The 20,914-nt window shown below is 40.5% G+C and overlaps 2 protein-coding genes across 6 annotated transcripts in view; one reads left to right on the forward strand and one right to left on the reverse strand.

The window, feature by feature from the left end:
• Positions 1-94: 94 nt before the first annotated feature.
• Positions 95-18,176, forward strand: DNAI7 (dynein axonemal intermediate chain 7). 3 transcript variants are annotated; one of them, XM_052690616.1, is made up of 15 exons: positions 95-173; positions 2,952-3,033; positions 4,002-4,093; positions 5,047-5,148; positions 5,627-5,764; positions 8,457-8,603; positions 9,371-9,474; positions 10,441-10,717; positions 12,357-12,462; positions 13,621-13,787; positions 14,821-14,965; positions 15,630-15,844; positions 16,475-16,642; positions 16,844-16,957; positions 17,901-18,176. In XM_052690616.1, the coding sequence occupies exons 3-15, from the start codon at positions 4,073-4,075 to the stop codon at positions 18,174-18,176; spliced, it is 1,980 nt and encodes a 659-aa protein (XP_052546576.1). In that variant the 5' UTR covers positions 95-173; positions 2,952-3,033; positions 4,002-4,072. The 3 variants fall into 3 exon arrangements, with proteins under 3 accessions (XP_052546576.1, XP_052546577.1, XP_052546578.1); XM_052690617.1 differs by lacking the exon at positions 95-173 and adding an exon at positions 184-327; XM_052690618.1 differs by lacking the exon at positions 95-173 and having other exon boundaries at positions 2,186-3,033.
• Positions 18,177-18,187: 11 nt separating this feature from the next.
• IRAG2 (inositol 1,4,5-triphosphate receptor associated 2) overlaps positions 18,188-20,914 on the reverse strand; it is a 38,652-nt gene continuing 35,925 nt past the window's right edge. For all 3 annotated transcript variants that reach the window (XM_052690614.1, XM_052690615.1, XM_052690613.1), the window contains 4 exons: positions 20,767-20,831; positions 20,241-20,342; positions 20,041-20,145; positions 18,188-18,870 (listed from right to left, as the gene is read on the reverse strand). In XM_052690614.1, the coding sequence (XP_052546574.1) occupies positions 18,627-18,870; positions 20,041-20,145; positions 20,241-20,342; positions 20,767-20,831 (516 nt within the window). In that variant the 3' untranslated portion in view covers positions 18,188-18,626. The remainder of the gene's footprint in view (positions 18,871-20,040; positions 20,146-20,240; positions 20,343-20,766; positions 20,832-20,914) is intronic.

The following is a 20,914-nucleotide window of genomic DNA, read 5'->3' on the forward strand; positions in this document are numbered from 1 at the left end:
CGGCGCCATGGTAAGGGCGGGCGGGGGTTGGATTAGCTCCGGAGTAGTCGCGTTATTTAGCGACGGGGTGGGCGGCTTTTGTGATGATTTTTGTGCTCTGTGCCCCGTTCTCTGACTCTTCCTTTCTTTTGTTTTTGTCCCCAAACTTCTAGGGTCCAAAAAAGCGAAAAAAGGTAGGTGGAAGCGTGCTGCGGTGATCGCCCCGCGCCCCGCGGTGCTCATTGCGATGCACCAGGGCAGTTCTGTCAGTACAGACACAGAGTCCTCATGCTGAAGCTGAAGAAAGCGTCTGTCACTTCTTGATTCAGCGCATCCAAAAACAGTATTGTAAGGACTTTTTTTTTTGTCACAGTAAAGCTGTTGTGACGACGTTATTGTATGCAAATATGTTTAAAAACAAAAAGATTCAGGCTAACCCTGCTGGGCGCATGTTGTGGGCACTGAACTCCCACCAGCGGTGTGAGCCTTCTGATAGCCTTGGTATCCCGAGTCACGTTCATGCATTTATTTATCACTGTGCAAAGTGATGTGAATAGCTTTCCAAATAGTTATGCGTGTTACCTTTCCAGACTGAACCCTTGTAAGCACTTGTCTCTCACCTGTGGGGATGCACGGTCCTAATTTCAGTTCTCCAAAATGAAACACCCAGGGTAGCTGCCTGAAATGGTGATGCATCTTCCCCTCACGTTGTCGTGTCTGCTGAACTCATGTACACTCCCCATGCACACTCCCTATTTTCTCTGTTTTTAAATATCAAACACACATTCTTTGAATTTTTTTTCCTTGCTTGCTAGCAGCAGAATGCTGTTGTTCAGCCAGTGCAAACATACCCCACCTGATGTAAGTCATTCCTTTTCCTTCATGTCTTCTCTTTTGTCATCTGCAGCTTTGCTTTCAGCTATAGCTCAGTCTTCTGTCATTCCTTGTTATCTCCAGACCCTGGAGCCTGTACAGAATATAATTTTTTGTTCCTCACCTATACAAAAAAAAAAATAATAGCAATCCCAACCACACTCAGCCAACACTGTAGGCTGTGAATTCATTTTGCAGTACAAAACCAGCCGCCTTGTTTTCACAAGTTCCATAAACTTGATTTACTTCTCGGCCCATCCTTCCTTTTCATAGAATGACTTGGGTTGGAGAGGATCTTAAGGATCATCTTGTTCCGACATCTCTCACTGTAGTAGTCTCTTACTGTTTTTTGTGTGCTTTTCTTTGTGGTCACTGATTGCTGTTGTGTTGGGGCCTTGTCTTTGCAGCACCTGCCTTCAGGATTGGCACTCCTCCCCAGTGGCATGTCACCCACTCATGTAGAATCAGGCTGCACATTGCCCATCCAGTGCTACTGCACCACTAAATGCTAAAAAATAATACTTGAAGTAGTAACACCTACTTTCTTACCAGATCTACTTATTTATTATTCAATTTCCAGATTAAAAATTATTGTTCTGTATTCAGGAAACCTAGCACAAAATTATATGAGGGCTGCTCTGAAAGTAATGCCTCCTATTTTATTATGTTGGCCCGTGATGTCAGGCAGATATTGGTTGTATGGCAGGAGAAGTTAAACCTTCCTGCCAATATTCCATTACATTTTGTTGCCATGTGATAGATGGCAGCAGAGGGACAGTCTGACAAAATGATGCCTGACATGGAAGTGCATATGAAGCAAAGGGATGCCACTGAATTTATCCATGCAGAAAAAAATGGCATCCATTGACATTCATCAGCACTTGGTGAATGTTTATGGAGACCAGCAGTGGATATGAGCACAGAGAGGCACTGTGTGGTGCGTTTCAGCAGTGGCAACTATGATGTGAAATCCAAGCTACATTTGGGATGGCCGCACACAGGTGGCACACCACAAAACAATGAGCTTACATGCTCATCTGCACGAATTGACAGAGTATACGACCAAGGAACTGTGTGCAGAGCTAGGTATCTGCTTCAATGTGTTGAAAATAATGGTGGCAGTGTTGGATCACAAAGTTCCTGCCGGGTGGGTCCCACAAATCCTCACACAGTAACAGAAGAAACATTGAATACAAGTTTGTCAGGACCTACTGAACTAATACAAGGCCAAAGATTACAGTTTCCTGGATCACATCGTTATTGGTGATGATATGTGGTGTCACCGCTACAAGCCAGAATCAAAATTACAGTTAATGAAGTGGTGACACTTTTGGGATAGGAACGAGGTGATCCTTCTGAATTTCATGGAATGTGGACGAACCATTGACTCTGACTGCTGCATCAATCACAACACTGACTAAGCTGAAGGCTTGAACTTCCAGAGCCAGGCCAGAGAAGAAGACAGCCTTTCTTTTGGAATGTGATAATGCCAGGCAGTTGGAAGGCTGTGGAGCACGTTGCCTATTTTGGCTGGAATGTCCTAACATACCCACCATATAGTCTGGATTTGGTTCCTTTCGACTTCATCTGCTCAGGCCAATGAAAGGTGGATTGTATGGGTGACATTTTCCTAGCAGCAACTCCATCACAGCAGCTGTGAAACAGTGGGTCACCTCTGCTGGTGCAGATTTTTTATGAGCATAGCATGCAGGCTCTTGTTCATCGCTGGTGAAAATGCATAGCTAAAGGTGGTGACTGTGTTGAAGAGGTGTTTTGTAGCTGAAAATTTGCTCTATCAAACAATGTTACTGTGGTCTGTGTATCTGGTGTAGTTTCCATGGTATTAAACGGGAGGCAATGCTTTCAGAGCAACCTACGTATAATAGCTGTAAGAGCATGCATCACACCATGAAAATAAGAACAAAAATGGATTTGGGTGTATATTGCAATTCTGGAGGCTTCAATGACTGTGTAGGAAGTCAAAAATCTTTATTCAGGGTTTACATTAGATGGGCAGAGTTATAGAGGGTCAATACCTCCCCAAATGCATTTAAATAATTCTGACATTTGGTTTCTTTTAATTTATTGCAAACATTAAGGCCAGTGGAAAAAACAAAGTTGACAAAGCTGAAAAACTGAGATTACAGAAAGAAGAGGAGGAAAGGAAGCTGAAAGAGGAAGGTACCGTGCACTTCATTTACAAGGAATGTGATGACACAGTCATTTATTTTAATTAAACAGAAAGAAGTTACCTGCCGAGCTGTAGTACACTGATGTTAACACTGTATTTCAAAAAATGCATTTCTCTTCTTTTGTGTGGGTCAAATTCTGTGTTACCTCTTACTGCCTCCCCATCTCACTTTCCTGCTAGAGCCATACTTTTTCCTCTAATTACTTCTGCCATGATTAGGAGCCTGGGGATGAGAGTGTCAGGAAGAATTAGATTTTTTTCCTCTCTCTTACCATTACATTTTGAAATATTCTCAGTGGGATGGAAATGCAGTGTTCTGTGTTTTTCTTCTCTCAATCCTCATTAGCAGAAGGTAAGAGAAATTCTCTGGAAAGGCCTTTTTCAGAGAAGGTTGACAGGGTACACCTATTGTCAAGAGCTAGCTGGGTGTCTGCTATCCCTTTGCTGTCCTTGTGGCAGTTAAAGCTGTGATCAAAGTTGCTGATCCTAAGGAGAATTGACAGCCATTGAGACAGGCCTAAAAACTCATCTATTTCATTGAATAAACATCTGTAAGATGGAGTTTCCATCAAAGGATGTAGGAAAGCAGAAGAGTAGCTGGGAACTGAACCACTCAGGTGATTTCACAGCAGACATCGGATTAAAACTGTGGGCCTACTCAAGCTGTAGGGATGGGGAGAGGGAACATCTGTTGTTGTTTCTGAGGGGAAAAAGGCAGCCTGCTGATCCCTTTCTGCACTTTCTTTGTCATGGGCTGATTAGGGCAGTGCTGTAGTAGTGGGTTTTAGTACTGTGATTCAAATGAGTTTATCTAATCCCATTTGGAAGATTCTGGGTAATATCAGATATGTTGCTTCATATTATACTTGTTTTTATCATTACAGCTAATAAGAAAATAATGTGTCTCGTTCTAATAAGAAAATGTAATTGTGCTCTTGATGTATTTCCCAAACGTCAGAGGAAGCCCGACTGCAAGCTAAACAAGAAGAAGCAGCTAGACTTGAAAAGGAGAGGATTGAACGGGAGCATATGGAAAAGCTTCAGGCAAAAGTTAGTTCATAGGCAATAGTGACTGCAAAATGCTAATTCCATTTCTAAACTTATGGCAAGGTCTGTAAAACATTAGCAATTTAATATGAGAATGAAAAGGAATTTCCTTTTCATTAGTGTTGGAAAGGAAGGAGATTTTCTAGCATCACTAGATCAAAATCACAAAAGCAAAAAGAAAAATTGGGAAGGCAAACGAAGCAGTAGTGCTTAAATAAAGCACAGTACAAGTGCAATCAAGAGAAATGGTGCTGCAGTGGTAGTGTGTTGTATTCCTTCTCTAAGGCAGTGGCTTGGTTCAGAAAAATTCCCTAAGGCAAGGTAGTTTTGTTACACAAAGGTACTGTGGTTAAAGATGTTAACTTTGGGGATATGTCATACTCCAGTTTGAATAAATAATTATTTTTATCAAAATTCCCCCCTAGCTTAAATTGGATAATTTTTTCATGTTCCCCAAAATTTTGTGTTGCATCTGTTTTGAGGTTTTTGTTGTCTTTTCTCTTCAGTAAAAGCCACTTTGCCTGTGCACCTTTGTCCTTCACACAGTGTTTTTTCCCTTACACCCTAAAAAAGAAAATTTAAATCATAGAAGTTGTAAGGAAAAAAAAACCAAACACAAAACATCTTGCATTCTTTTTTCAACATGTGCTTACATTTTATATCAGCTCTTGTTAGAGGTAGTTGTAGGATGATGATGATGTGAAAACTGTTGATGTGATAACAGTCATGTGGCACGTGTTTGTCATATGGCTCAGTAAGTAGTGTGATGACAATAACATATTGCTAACTACTGCAGCTTACAAATTGAATGCTTCTTTAAAAAGCAACGTTTGGATTTGTTTAAATAGTAGCTCACTCAAATATTCCTGATTATTTTCTTTGATAGAAAATGCTTGTAAGAAGGGGAAAGAAAAAAAAGTTGAATTCCTCTGCTTGATAAACAAATATTTTATCAGGATCAAGAACGGAGGGAAGTTGAACTGGCCGAACTTAATGCACTGGAAGAGAAGTTTGTGTGTGCACAAAGGTGGAAAACAGAATTTAGAGCTTATACAAAGGTAAGCTTTCGAGATCTGCCCACTGTCATAGAGTTTAGACAACACAGAGGCTTTAGGCTATGTCTGTTTATAGGACCTAGGAATACTTCAATTTCTTGAATTCATCCATCTCAAGGTAGGAATTTGCCCTGCTCACTCTCCTTTTTATACTTCGTTGTACATGGAAAAGAAGCGTGACAGTGAGGAGGCTGTGTGGGTGAGTAGGGCCCCACAGTTTATGCCAGCAGTAAGAACGATGTTAGTGGAGCAGAAGTATCTGAACACATTACTGTGAAAATAAGCCATTTCTTTCTGGCATAATGATGATGATGGGAGTACAGGTAGCATTACAGTCCTGCTTAGACACAGGTGTGAATGTATCACTAAATATCACTAAATAAATCACTAGATTTGTCTTTCAGAATCCTTCTTGTCGTAACTATGGAAGTCATTTGCACCATGTGCCCGTATCTACTTTTCTTTTATGCTTTTTCTGTAGTGGGAACATTATATTGCTTGTGATGGAAGTCCTGACCCAACTGTACTGCAGGAAATAAATACTTTCATGAACTTATGGCGCGAAGATCAAAATAAGGACATTCCATTTGTGATGGAGAGGGGAGAGCAGGTGCTAAATGTAAGTGTTACATATAAGTGGTATTCTTCAGTATAAAATCACTAACCATATCCTTAATACTGCTCATCAGTACCCTCTTCCCCTTTTCCTTTTTCCAAAGACTGAAATCAGTTATAACCTTCAGCTTCCTTTTCTTTCTTCACCTATTTTTTTTTTATTAATTACAAATTTATTGTAAAGTATAAAGAAGGAGACTATAGACTTTAAACATGCTGTGTATTTAAGGGACTTCTGTGTAACATTTCTACACTGAGCTCTTCCATGCTATCTACATCTTAAAAAGTCTTGAGCCAGCTAGAAACGGGGTGAAAGTTGGTTGTGTATTACAACTTCTGCTGGACTGCTTTTTTCTGCATGTTAAACTTCCCTTCCTGCAATGCTTGCTGGATTGCTAAGATTTTCATCTGTCACCTATTGTCCTCTTCTGAGCCAGCAGGGAATATGGTAGGCCTTTCCAAGAACACCAACAGCTAACAGGATCCCTGCAGGTATTCAAGGCCAGGCTGGATGGGACCTGGGGCAGCCTGACCTTGCGGACAGCAATCTTGGCCACAGCTGCGAGCTTGGAACTGGGTGGGCTTTAATGCCCCTGCCAACCCAAGCCATTCTGTGATTCTATGATTCTATGGTTCTGTGAACGCCATGAATTTCTCTCTTACATTGCAACCCAAACAGAATGTATAGCAGTTGCTCACTTCCATTCCTTCTCTCCCGCTGCCATGTCTTTCCCCGATGTACTTCTTCCTTACTCCTCTGTGTTTCCCATTCAACACTGAAGAGTTACAGGTCTTTCGCGTCCTACGAAAGTATCCTTACCCTACACGATAAGATCAGTAGAGTTTTATGTGATACTGAAAGACAGGCATTTTCACTTTGCCCCCACTGGAAGTCAAGGTGATGTCGGAGAGTGTTAAAACAGTGGCTATTTTCTCATGGTGCAAAAGGTTTCATAGAATCATAGGATGGTTTGGGTTGGAAGGGACCTCTAAAATCATCAAGTTCCAACGCCCTGCTTAGGCTGGGACACCTCCCTCTAGACCAGGTTGCTCAAAGCCCCATCCAGCCTGGCCTTGAATGATTCCAGGGAGGGAGCATTCAGAACCTCACTGGGCAACCTGTTCCACTGTCTCACCACCCTCACAGTAAAGAATTTCTTCCTGATCTCTAGTCTAAATCTACCCTTACAGTTTAAAGCCATTTCCCCTCATCCTGTCACTACATGCCCTTATAAAAAGTCCTTCCCCAGCTCTCCTGTACTGGAAGGCCATTATAAGGTCTCGTGGCAGCATTCTCTTCTCCAGGCTGAAGAGCCCCAGCTGATCATCCTTGTTGCCCTCCTCTGGATGTGCTCCAGCGGCTGCATGTCCTTTTTGTGTTGGGGGCTCCCAACACGATTTGAGCATTTCTTTCCTGCTCTGTACTTGTTTCTGGAGAAAAATTCTGAACACTCAGGGCTGTGAGAAGCTGTAGATCAGCAGCTCCTAACTGGTAGGGACCTCCTGATAAGGACTGAGTGAAAGGTAAAATCTAAAGACAGTGGCAATGCTAGTTATTATCCTGCTGTTCAGTGAGTGGTAGCACTACAGCGCCTCAGGTTAAGAGGGAAAAGGGTCTGGCAAATCTGGAAGGGATGCATGAAATATAATCTGGCTGTCTTTCTCAGTGCTGCAGATCTGGGTGAAGAAAAGTGGTATGTAAGATGTCTTTGTAGTGATAGCTCTCCTTTGCTTTGCTATGTTAGTTACCATATAGCATTTTGGGTGTGTGTTTTGAAGGGTTTCATAGCATCAGTTAACATAATAACAGTAGCACGTGTGATCTGCTTCCCATGTCATTCACAGCTGACAGCAGCTCCTGATGATTGTCATTAAGCAGAACAGATCAGTTAATATTTCCAGTTAGAGTTAGTATTCCACTGTGACAGCTGTTGAGCAAGAAACAGGTCACATAGATAAAGTGAAGCAAGTTATTCTTCTCTCTGTGCAGCATCTGTTAACATGAATGGGTGTAATTTGTGGATGGGGAGTGAATAGTAATAAAAATTCCATCAAGAGTTTTGAAATTTAGTTTTACTGGAGAGTGTGTTAGTAAGTGCATCCTGTGATAGATCAATGTCTTTAAAACTTCAGCCAAATAGGAATTTTTTAGTCTTCCACGCTCATTTAGAAGTTCAGGTATTGGCATGTATTGGAAGACAAAAGTGTTACCGTGGAGTCCCAAACTTCACACTAAGGATTATTCTCAGAATTAAAGCATAATTGCTGTATGTCTCAGTACTGTATATTCTCTAGATTTCAGAGCTGAGATAATTGATGCAGAAAATATGTTTCAAAAACAGGTCTGTAAGATTTTCATTAAAGAAATGTTGGCCAACAAGCGTCTTCGAAGACATGACAAACTGGTTCAACATGTGGTCTGTTTTATAAGTTAAAATTTCACATCTCCATCTTGAGGAATGGAGGAATTGGGCTGCAGGAATGAAGGAAGGCAGACTTGACCTGGATTTTCCAGCATTTTGCATGGTTGCTGTCTATGCTGGTTTAGTACAATCTCAATGCATATGATGAATTATCTCTGTAACAAAGATACGCCTAGATGCAAAAGAAGCAAATCTGCCTCTGTTTTTATGATGGAACAGCCTGTATGGCAGGATTGGTGGCAAAACAGAGATATTTTTCTCAATGTCTTCTAGTTAATTGAGAAGTTGCAGTTTCTTTTGTTGGACACACCACCAAGTGAGATAACAGAAAAAGAAACAGCTCAGTACCAGGAAACGATTCTGGAATTGGAGAATCTTCTTCATCAGAAGTACAATGAAGCGACAGAACAGCTGCTTAAAGTAAGATTTACTGCTTCCAAGTTGCAACACGTGCAGTGCATGGAAATTTTGTTTCAAGTTTTTTGCTGTGATGGTTGTTCTTGGTGTGTTGTTTTGTTTTGTTTCTTATATTGTGACACAAGCCACGTATGGAACAGCTACCAGACCTCAAATCTTCTGAGAATCTTAGCTTTCCTTTGGAAATTGCTATTTAAATTAAGGCATTTAATATTCCATTACTGTGATCTTAGGAGATGTTGGAAGCAAGTGGCTCCCTCTGAAATTTGTTTCCTTTTGTCTCCATGAGTTGAATTAGAAGTTGGCTGAGCGCACAGAAATTTGCAAGTGTGAAAAGTGGGTCATAAGTTTTGACAAAAAATATCATCTGTGCAGTAAGGACTGTAAAAAAATATTATCTGTGCAGTAAAGCATAGGACTGTTGTATTACTCAGTAAACACTGTTTTTTAAAAAAACTTCCACTGAGAAATACAAAACAAACTACTAATGAAGACAGGCAGTCCCATGGAAGGGGATGATGTAAGACTCATATTTGGTGGTATTTTGATTGACAGACTTGATGATGTCTGAGGAAGAAAAGATTTTAGCAAAGAGATCTGAATTTATAACCTGGCACGTTCTAGTACATAAATAAAACTTAGCTGAGCTTGGTCTGCTGTCATTTTTTGCTCCTATGTGTTCTCTTTTTTTAATTTACTCCAGTGTAGATTTAAGTAAGTCCAAGTAATGTAAGAAGAGAACGTGATTCCATCTGCTTTCTTCTTTGTAGTCAGCTATTATGTATGAAGATTCTGACACTGGAAATATGCAGACAGTCATAAAGGATAAAAATGTTACTTTCTGTATTTGGGCCAATCTGAAGAAGAAAGCAAGGTACAGCATGTTGAAATTCTTCATTTACTTTGAGACTTGGCTTTGTCCAAGTACTCCAAGAACCAGTTTCTTGTAATTGTTTTCGTGTTGAATAGGATTTATTCTACAGCCTTCCAGCTTCCTAAGCTGTCTCAGTTTCTTACGAAGTGGTGCATGATGCTTTACACTCAGTTCTCAGTAATGATAAAAGAAGACAGAACCTGCGCTGGGAATATTCTCCACAGTCGGTTCTGAATTTAAGATTTTTTATTAGATTGCCATTTTCCTGAGACATTTTTCAAAACAAGTCCTGAAACAACATTTTTTTCTTTGAGACTTCCCGCTCCCAGCCTGAAAATAGGAGATTTGGTAAATGGTCTTTGCCTTGACTGAGGACCCACTGCTATAAGCGTTGCTAAGATAGCTGCAAGGCTGGGTCTTGAGCAAAGTCAGACTGACTGGCAGCAAGTGCCCACTGGAGTTTGTGTCTGCCATGGCTGGCCTCCTGTGCTGCTCTCAGCCTGACTCCTGGGCTGTCCCAAGGATTGGTGGGTGTGTAGTGCTGCTGCTGATCAGAATTGTCTTTGGATTTCATATGGAAGATGCTGAGGCTGATGTAATTCAGACAGCGGTGATTTCACCTGTATGGGACTTTGCCCATTAAATTAGTCTGTTTTAGCAGAAATGTCCTGTGTAGAACAGCTGTTGTCTGATTCTGCTGCATTGTCTTCCTATTGGGATCATTACTTTTTGGCAACTCCTGATCCCCTTAATGCCTCTACAGGTTTTCTGGAGAAGCATACTGACAGTTGTCAGTACAGGACAGGAGGTGCAGTGTGACACCCATTTCTTATACTGTGCCATGTGGCAATAGAGAATTTAGGTGACTTTTAGTGCAGAACATCAACAAGAATAGTCATGAGAAAATGTAAAAGTGAGTGCTGCCGATCTTACTAGGGAACTTCTTTTTCTTTAACTCATGTACAGATTCAAGAATCATGTCTTTTGTGGCACACATCATGGATTTGATCTTCCAAAGTCACTGGCTGTGAGCAGCATTGCTGTTCGCATATTGCACACCCACTACGACCACATATCTCCACTTTGGCTGCAGTGCCAGAGAGTGCCAAGACTGGAAGTCTTAGATAGTGAAGAGTTGACTCAGCATTCACAAGACAATGCAGGAGAACCACAAGAGGAAAAGGAAGTCAGAGAGGAGCCCAAAGTGACTACTGAAGAAGAAATGCTTCCTGTCGAGAGAAATGTAGGTAAATCAGCTCCTGAAAGGATGTTCTACAGCACTGCTCCCACTGGAGACCAGCTGCTGTGTGATTGCTTCTTAATGTGCCCTGTACAACTTTCTGAAACTTCTAAGGGTAAAGACAACTTGTGTTAACACTGTGCCATGAATCTTCTGAGGGGATGGAAAAGTGAATGACCAAAGACTGCCTAAAAATGGTAGAAGGGGAAGTTTTGACAGGACATAGCAGTTGTTGTCTGTTGGCATGCATGAGATGGCATTTGGTCAGCATTTTGTGAGCAGGATCAAGCAGTGATGATTGTTAGGCATTTGCTGCAGTCTGTGATGTATATCAAGATGATTATATTCTGCACCCCATACATTGGCAGCCCCATAAAATAATTGCAAGAATGTAATCTTAGGAAAATCAAAAGAATGCAAAATAGGATTCAGAGCTCACTGGGGCTTGGTTGAGCAGTTTACCTGCTCAGTTCCTGTATGTTGATGTTTTTGCCACTAGAGGGCTTTCAAAATCTGCTTCTGACTGCTGGATTCTCTTTCTTTGCAGTCTTCAATGAAGTGTAATGGCATTTGGGCATTTGGTTGTGGAGTTTCTTGGGTGTTTTTTGTTTTTGTTTTTGTTTGTTTGTTTGTTTGTTATTGGGTTTGGGTTTTCCACTTTTGGTATCATCAGTGACCTCCAGATAAGTGACCTGACCACTGCCTAGAATACCATTTTTCTTGTTCTTTTGTATGACAAGACTTGTCCATTGACAGTTTTCACCTATGTTTTTCAGTCCTACGTACACTTTCATTGCTTCTATTTTTTTTCCAGGTTTTACTCTCTTTCTCTCTTTTTTGTGCATTACCACGTTCTCTCTGAAGCCTCCGCTTCTCTCAGCCACTGCAGCCACTCCTCCTGTCTGGCTCAGCCTTCAGCTCCCCCATGTTTCTGTGGGTAACACCTTCTCTCCTCCCAACCCAGGTCAGGAGGTGCGTGCTCCTCCTGCTCCCAGGCAGGCACACAGGGGGTGCCTGTGCCTCCACATGCATGGTGTGTGTGCTGAACTATTGTTTGCTTATTGCTGTGCTTCCAGAAGAGTCAGCTATGCCAGGGATGAAATCATATCTGGACTGGAAATTTGGCTGGAAATCTATGGTGATGTTTTAGAAATAGAGAACAGTATGAGAGGGAGTAAGTATCACAGGCAAGGCACAGACTGAGACTGTAAGCTGAGGTTCTGGCAGAGTTATCAGTGTGGCTTTGGATTGAACAGTTCAGTTTTCTTTGTGGCACTCTTTAGCTCTAAAGTCAGCATAAATGTTAGTTTTGAGTACACACACTGCTAGTGAAAAGATCGGATGCTAAATGCTGAGGGTGGATTAAATGCTGGAGGTGGAATTTGCAATTGAAACAATTATGTTTATCTCTATTTACATGTTAAATTCTAAAATTGAGGGGTATCTTCAATACAATTTATTTTTCTCAGGTAGGTAAAAAGGATTTCTCCTAAAACCTTAATCCTGTGGCAAGATCAGTGCAAATACTGCTGCAGGAGTGGAGCTGTGCTCTTTCTCTTTGAGCCACTGTTTTTAACAAAGTGATACTCTCTTTTTTTATTGAGTGTCTCTACCTAATTAAAAATCTTTTCCTTTTTTATAGAGTGCCATTTCATTTAGAGGAAATACAAATAGCATAACTGATATAAATGAGGTGACAAAAGAGGAAACTGAGAAGAAATCAGAAAGCTTTGATATACCACCAGAAGGTACTGTGTTCTTATTTGCAACACTACGACACTGCTTATTCTAAATGTCTTGTTGACAATATGGAAGGATGGTGATACAGATCTCCACTGGAATAGAACAAATTTGGTAACTATACTGCTGTCTAGCTAATGGCACTCTTGTTGACATTTCTGTTAATGATTGCTAAAGACAGGAGAAAACTGGACAAAGAGGCAAATGGCAAATGGGCAAACTCACACAGCCACTTTTGGGAGGAGTCTGAAAGGACACCACTAAGTTACCACAAATCCACTGACAGCAGGCAGCCAAGGGACGAGAGAGGAAAATAGGAGAGGGCAGCAGTGAGAACAGCAAGAACTTTTGCAGGTTATTATCTGGATTTAATTTAGTTGTACCAGTGTTAAGAAGTTAATGTAGCTTGGAAAAATTAACAGCTTTGTTTAGAAGACATTTAAACATTATTGTATGGTAACATTCTTTCTTCTTCTGCAACATCTGGTACAATGGTTTGTGTTTGTTGTTTTTTTTTTTTAAATACATTTTTCTGGGCATTTTTATCCATGGTATCAATGCCATCTAATTTATTTTTATTTTTATTTTTTTAGTTAATTGAGGAAAAACTTGAATTTATACATCTGTTATACATAGAAAAATACTACAAATTACTTTTTCTAAAAATTTTGTTTCACTTAAGTGCCTTTTGTCCTCAAATACCATCTACCTTCCACCTTCAGCACGTGGCCTGTAGTTGCACTATATCTTTTTTCTTTCCCTTATTTGTCATCTCACCAATACAATCTTACTGAACTTGGCCAGAATTTACTGTCTTGTTCACCTGTGAAATTCTTCTGTGATTAGTGATGCAACCGGTTTCTGTCACTGGAACTGTGTTTCAGTATGAAGTACTTGGAGTTGACCACAAAGTGTGAATAGGGATTAATCTTCAGACGCTCAGTACTAAAACACAAGAAATGCTTTTCATGGTCCAGCATCCTTTCTGTGCCAATCAGCTGTTAATGGATACGTGGCACACCAGTAGGTGGAGCTGAAATGCCACAGAAGGAGAAGCACTTCAAGCACACGATTTCTGGTGCAAATGTAAAAAATAATAGAAGCATGAAATGTCAGTGGCTTTGTTTAAGCACCACGATAACTCACCTTGCTTGGCTATTATGTAGTTCAAATTCTACAGATGCAGGAAAAGACCAGTGAAGAAGAGGAGATGATAACTGATGAAAACACTGTTGATTTGCAACAATTTGTCCCTGTGGGTGGTGTGTACCACATCGATGGGCTACAACTTCCACCTCAGGTCCAGCAAATCAACAGCTGGAGTGTGGTGGAGGTAAGTGAGGAAATACTGCATCTCGTGCAGCCTTTTTCCCTGCCATCCTCAGAGAGCCATTCCTAGAGCTGGCACCAGGGCATACACACAGTTTTTACATGTGTTGATCTCTTGAACAGTTAATCAATTGAAGCTCCAAAGTTGACAAATCATGTTTTCAATTAGACTTGGTCAATTTTTGCAGCAGCTGAGGTAAACAAATGTGCATACAGTAAGGTGTGCACTTGGACTCTGCTCACTAGCACAGCTAACACAGATAACTTAAATTGTTGTGCTGGAAAATGCTCTTGGGAAGTAAAACTTACTTTTTCATATGTGAAAAGGAAATATATAAGGAAAGATGGTAAGAGCATTTAGCAAATCCACTTCCAGACTCCACAAGATGTTTGTAATCAAATGGGCACAAATGGTGAACGTATCTTTTTTCTCCCACATGTAGTCTCAGTTTTTATTGTGAAGATGAAAACAATAAGTGGAATGAACTTACAGGCTAAAGAAAGCAGGACTGGGGGCAGACTGGCAAAGCTCTCATGTCTCTCACTCACATTTGACCTCTTTCATTCCTTTTGACACTGTGCAGACATACAGAAGTTGTCTTGGCTTTTACCAGCTAGGAGCCCTTGTTTGTCTTGTAGACTCCAGCTCTATTAAATACCTTCACTTACCACATAGCACTGCCTGAAAGGGCCAATGGAGCACACGAAGGGTGACTACCAGTGGGACCTTTGAACCCTCCTACTGCTTGCACCACTGTAGTTCCAATGAAGGGAAACATGCACTGCGGCAGAACTTGTACCAAGTGCTACTGTTTCACATTAGTGTTTGGTAAAAGTCTAGCAAAATACTTTAGCAGGAGTATGCAATAAGGAAAAATATTTGTTGGAGATATGCACTATTAGCACACCATTTATACTAGCAAATTTTAAGTTGTACATCATGAAGATCTACAGGTGGTTAGGTGGACTTCAGTCAGTTCAGGCTATTTCTTTTTCTGATCAAACATTTTGTCTGTTCTCTTCCTACTTTGTCAAAGTTACTGGATAGTGGCTTGGAGGCATACCCGTATCCCCCAGAAGAGTCTGAAGACACCACACATCCACCAATTCAGATAACACTTGCACTGCCTGACAGTGTGATCTTCTGGAAGGAGCCTGTGATAGCCCGCTGGGATCCTGCTGGTACCAAGTTAAAATAAATTCATTTTGTTTGGCTAAGAGAATTTCTAGCTGAGTTTGAATCTTCTAGAATGTAAAAGCCAGCTCAGAGCTAAGAAATACTTTAAAGATTTCAGTCTGTGGAGTCATTTTTTTTCCTCTTGGTTCTGTTTTGCTCCTGCACTGTGTGTAGTCAAGGGCTGCTTTGAGGCTTTTGATATTGATAGAAAAACCCTGCACTATTTAATGGGGCAGCAGAACACCCCTGTAGCACAAATCAAGTTTTGCTAGGATGAAGCCTGCTCTGAGCCAAATTAGTCCCTACCATACAGTCACGTTACTTCAAAATTCTGAAGTTAAAAACAAATGTGATATTCAGTTATTAAAATCTGACTTCACAAAAATAGGCAGTTTAAGATAGTTTGATGGCTGAAGTTACTGTTGAAGATAAGACTGCAGACTCCTGTTACTACATAAAAAGCAACAGTTACATTAGTCCATGTTGTTCTTTTGAGTTTAAGGAGAACCTTTAAAGTCAGGATTAGTCCAATTTTGTGTTTATTAAACTAAGGGAAGCTTTTGCCCCAAAATACTAGGCATAAAGTAAAGAGAATTGATTTATCTCAACTCATTCTGACTGTAAGGAGTTTCCCATGTACAGCTTTTTCTTTTTGCCTCTTTCGTAAAGGCCAGCAGTGGAGAACAGATGGCATCAGCAACGTAAAATATGAAACAGAGGAGGAAAACATCACTTTTGAGATAGATGCCTTTTATACAATAGCATTTCTCCAGGACATTCATCTCAACATGCCCTATCAAGCATGGGAATTGCGACCCACCAGTACAGAGGAAGCAGTATTTGTAATTACCACAGTCTTTGCAGAGGTTCAGATACAAATTAAGGTACTGTAATTTAGTTATTTAATATAAAAGACTTGTAGGCTTTTTTTGAAAATATAGAACTACCATGCTGTCCCTTGTTAAGAACTACATGTGCTTCTACAAGAAGTCCTTCTCTGTTGAAAATAAGGAAGGATTCTCCTCATTTCCAAGCATTAATTCAACCAAAATTACAGGTGACTTAAATTATTTTCAGTGGACTGTTCAGAACAAAGCATCTGTTGTGCAACATTCCAATAAAGTTCTTTGATATTGATACTATTTTAGCAAAGTCAAAACTGCTCCACCAGCACTGAAAAACTGCTGCTTTGCCCTCCAAACTGTGCCAAAAGAAATAAACCTCTATTTTATGCTACTCATTCTTTCCAAAGGTTCAAATTATGCACAACTTTCATATTCCTGTTGACATATAAATTGGTTAAAATCATGTCTGTTACTGAAAAGTCAGCGTGACTGTAAGTATGGGGCAGTAAAGTGGCTTTCTGCAAGATCTGTGAATTAAGATCTGAAGATCAGGGTGATGCCTGATGTAGGCAGTATCCAGAATAGCCATGAGGCAATAAACAGTTGATGCCTGAAGCAGAAAAATACCTTTGTTCACCAGCAAGATGCTTTCATTGGTTTATGCAACAGGGTAATCAATGCATGCTGGCTGCAGTAGTGGTGGGAGAGAAGAAAGCACTTTCCCAGTTGGTAGGAAAATGGATGTGCCCTGTCACCTTCAGAAGAGTTTTGAAGAAGTGTGGCCTGAATATTTTCCCAGAGGAGTATTCATACAAATATGTCTGTGTGAATAAAAAGGTGCGTGCAAACAAGTGGTTTTGCCTTTTTTTTTCCTTCCACCTCTTCTTGTAGGCATTTTCATATAGCAAGCTGTATAGAGGCAGCAGGCAGAGTTGTGAGTGGCAGCTTAGACAAGTGTCTGCTTAAAGGAAGTTGGTTTTTTTTTTTTAAGCTTTATTAGGCAGAAAATGATGCATATTTTCTAACTTTGTATTACAGGCTCCTCTAACAGAATTTAGGGCATATCAACAAATGGCCCTGGTTGCATCTGCTTTTGCTTTTGGCTGGAGCAAGTGGAATCTGGAATCAGGTCAAGATCAAGTAGTGTTCAAGGTTCGTAGCTTTAGACCAAATTTCCAGGGACAAACCAGTATAGAAACATACCACACAGAAGTGCAGATGATGGAAGGTGTTTCTGTCTCAGTCTTCAAGCCCTGTCCTGATCTATATACATAGGACATCAGTTCTAAGATTTCAGGTTAGCTATTTAGGGTAAAAAAAAAAAAAAAAAAAACACAAACACAAACGAGCACATCTGTGTTCAGCAGAACTTTAAAGCTTTCTCTCCTGCATTTGTGAGGAACAAGTCTGAGAGCTGTAATGGTACAATTCTCAATAACAAAGGCACTTACTAATGTGCTAAGATGTACAGCTGATACAGGTCAACTACTGGGGCTAGGAGACACTGGTAGATGCTGATTTCTCAAAGTAACCTATAAGAAGGTCCTCTGAATTACCACCCAGTTACCACCTGAAAGCTACTTCTTAGCTTCATAGGTGTTTTCATTAGTTCTGTACTGTAAAGAAGGGAACACACAACTTGATTTGTTTCCTGACTGAATGGCATACGGTCAAAACTTCTCCCAGACAGAGAAATACCTCCATTTGTGGCTGTAGGTACAGAACATACTGTTGAAATACTGAGAAGCTCTTCCCCCCGTGTTAATATTTGTCTGAATGTCACATGCCTTCAAGCCCACTACTTCATCTAAGCAGAACAGAAATACATGATGCCCATTGCAGCTAGCTCTTCTTTATGTATAAGTGAGAACAGCAAGAAAGGCAGTGACTGATACTTGCAGTTTACAGAGGCAAACCATGGAATAAGCTGGTGTTGATGTTACTCTACACAGTCATTTAGGTAAAGACCTAATGTTACATTAAGAGTTCAGAAAAAAAAAAAAAAAAATACTGATTTTCTGTAGTAAACTCAAACACGTACTAGAATTAGTTCTCTGTCAGCTTTATCTTACAGCCCATTTTTTTTCCACATCAGGTAAGTGAGCATCTTAAAGCAGATTTTGTCAAAGATGAAGACTGGTCTCTTTACATGTTTAATGGTCAGAGAGCACAGAAGCTGAAGATCACTGAAGTCAGTGAAGCTTTTTCAATGGAACTAGAAGAAGATTCTGAATTTCACTCCTCTCTCTACCACATGCTGAAAGATTTTGCCAGCAAAGCAGCAATTGATAAAGTGAATACAGCTAACTTTCTGTTTGTTGATGTTGTCTATCAGCTGCTCCTTGCTACAAGAGTTTTAACATACTCTTAAATACTTCATGCTTTCATTTAAAACTTTATTATCAAAAACTTCCAATAAAGTCACATTTCAAGTCTTCAGTCTTTTTCTATTCGAACTATTGGAACAGCTTTAATGACTAAAATGTAACCATTGCATCTTTGTTAAAATAAGTTACTTATGCTTCTGTGGCTGGACCATTTAGTCATATTTATTGGAGCCACATTCAAAATCACTACCTGTTTTATTCTAAACCTGAATAGAACTAAGACTCCCCCCTCCCCCCATTACTTGAAAAGTTAACTTTTGCCAGAATGAGAAGAAAAAAGTATTTTTCAAGTCATGAAAAAACAAAAACACAAAAAACCCTCAAAAGGCCCACAACCCAAACCATGACCTTAAATATATTACCTATCTCAGTGTAGCTTCTCATACTGTCAACTAGAACTCAGACGTGTCACTTCACACAGGTCCAAACCTTGGTTATACTGGGGGCGGCCCATTGTGTTGAAGTCCTGTATACGGCCACAACAGTTGCTGTAGTGAAGTCCAGGAGTCCCCTGTTCCTACAGGTGCTGCATCTGCTGGTCGCTGAAGAGACAGCCCAGTGAGGAAGCTTGTAAAAGCAGCAAGCAGTACCAGGATGGACACGGAAACCCAGAGAGTTTTGTTAGCGTTGGAAAAGGAAGTCTTGAAATGGGATGCCCACGATGACACTAAATTGCACCTGCAGAACACAGTAAGTCATGTAATGCTCCTTCCATTCTTCTTCAGAACTCGGAACTCCCAACCCTCAAACAGAAACAAAAAACACCAACCGAAAACTCCCACAAACCAAAAAATAACACAATAACTCTCCAAGACAGTAAGCCAAGATTTGAAAAAGCACATACATCATTAATTATCACAGGTGACAGACAAGGATTCTGTTGCACTAGGAGCTCTGCACAGTGCTAGCTGACATTTTGCAGATCAGTAAGTTTTCGATACAGGATTTAGGTGACACACCTAAAGCCCAGTTCAGGCAGCCACCTGCTCCATTCTACACTATTTCTGAAGAGGATTCACAAGTGCTGCCTTGCAGATTGCGAAAAATTCTGTCTTTCACTGCTTTCTAGGACTTTGGTGCCTCCCATGAAATTAGGGAATAGTCTTTTCTCACCTACTTTTCGGTGACTTTTCTTTCCTACTTTTCCTCTCTTAAAGCTGTCATGAAATTGGGAACATGTATTCTTTGTCCAACAATAGAACGAAAGTAAATGTATTGTATTGTTCTTTCTGCTGCCTTTTCAGTTTTACATGCTAGCGTGCAATTGTCTCCTTGCCCAGGAATGCTTGAACTATAGGTTTAGCTTAGGATATTCATGCAGTTTTTCCTGTACAGAACACAATTCCTTTCCTGTAAAAGGATTCTTGAAAGGATTCTTCTTCTTGAGGACAGCCTTCTTTGACCCGGGAGGCCCAGAGAAATTAGCTGCAATAATCTAGACTCGGTGGTGATAACTGCTTGTCTCTCAGTTTGTGCCTGCTACTAGGTGCTGCACAGGCCTCAATAAAAAAAAAATCCAGGGTGTTTTTTTGTGTGCGTTTTTAAAATGAGAGTAGATGTCACACGCCCCAGTAGCTCAAAGCTCAGCTATACAGGCACAGAGTAGTAAAAGTAGGATTGCAGCATGAAGCTCCCATTTATCTCCCCATTACCTTCCCACTTAAGGTTGCTAACAGATCCCTCGTGAGGCGAGTCTGGCATCTGATGTTATTCATTCCTGGTTCATTTTTTTTTCAGCAGTCAGTGTTGAGAACAAAAGCCAAAGTGACACCTTTGGTTCCACTTCCCACAGCCATCCACTGCTTTACCTCACAACCACGTGAGGGGAAAAAAACAAAAGAAACTTACGCTGACTTCAGGTTCCATTTTGACGGACACTTTCCTTTTTCAGAGGTACTTTCCTTTCTTGATAGCTGTTCTTGCATTTCAGCAGGCAACTCCAGCTGCTCATTTCTAAAAGCAAGCAAGCAAGCAACAGTTCCAAAGCTTTTCCATCAAGCATTTGATTTGACAGCTCATAACACGGAGGACATTGCCATGGAACTTACTTAGTTTCTGAATGTTCATCCTCATACTCTGTCCAGGAATAGGTGCTAATGAATCGCTGCAGGGAAGGACGCTTCTCATTTTGCCTTGCTCCTAGTCGTCCCCTGTCATATTTTAAACGTACTTGCCTGAATTTCCCCACCAGAAACATATCATGAAAGTACAAGTTTAGCAGCAGCCTACTCATTTGGTTGGGACTTAGACAAATAAGTTTCAAGATTAGTCACCTAAAATCAGGGATTTTTAAAAATTAAATCCAATCCATTAACATTAGCTGCCTGGTTTTTGTATTTTAGTTCTAATGTAAGAGAACATAGTTTTTCAATTAAGGGTTGAGAGATTTAAAAAAGAAAAGCTGCAGCATTTAGTCACAAAAGCTCATTTACCTACTGAAGCACATAGAGCTAACGTGAAAGATGCAGCCTAATGTTATTATACCTCAGAATGCTCCATAGGTTGCTTTATATAGGCACAGCTTGAGCTGAAAATTATTTAACCCTAGACAAAGAAGAAGCCGAGCAACTTTACCAACTGCTTGATCTCCTGTTGAATTTATCACTCCATTCATCTCCAACAGGTTCTTGCAGTTGGGCCTAGAGAAGAAGCACAAGCCACTTAGTGCAGCTGCCTTTTCCCAGTGAAACTCAGCCACTTCTGAGAAGGGACACATGCCTCA

Source organism: Tympanuchus pallidicinctus, unplaced genomic scaffold, assembly GCF_026119805.1.
Source record: "Tympanuchus pallidicinctus isolate F22 unplaced genomic scaffold, pur_lepc_1.0 scaffold27, whole genome shotgun sequence".
Classification (NCBI taxonomy): Eukaryota; Metazoa; Chordata; class Aves; order Galliformes; family Phasianidae; genus Tympanuchus; species Tympanuchus pallidicinctus.

Bases quoted from the DNA above. Each gene is read 5' to 3' on its own strand.
- DNAI7 (XM_052690616.1), top strand. From the start codon at position 4,073: ATGGAAAAGCTTCAGGCAAAA. The intron at 9,475-10,440 runs GTACAGCATGTT...ACTCATGTACAG, and splicing joins AATCTGAAGAAGAAAGCAAG to ATTCAAGAATCATGTCTTTT. The intron at 12,463-13,620 runs GTACTGTGTTCT...GCTATTATGTAG, and splicing joins CTTTGATATACCACCAGAAG to TTCAAATTCTACAGATGCAG.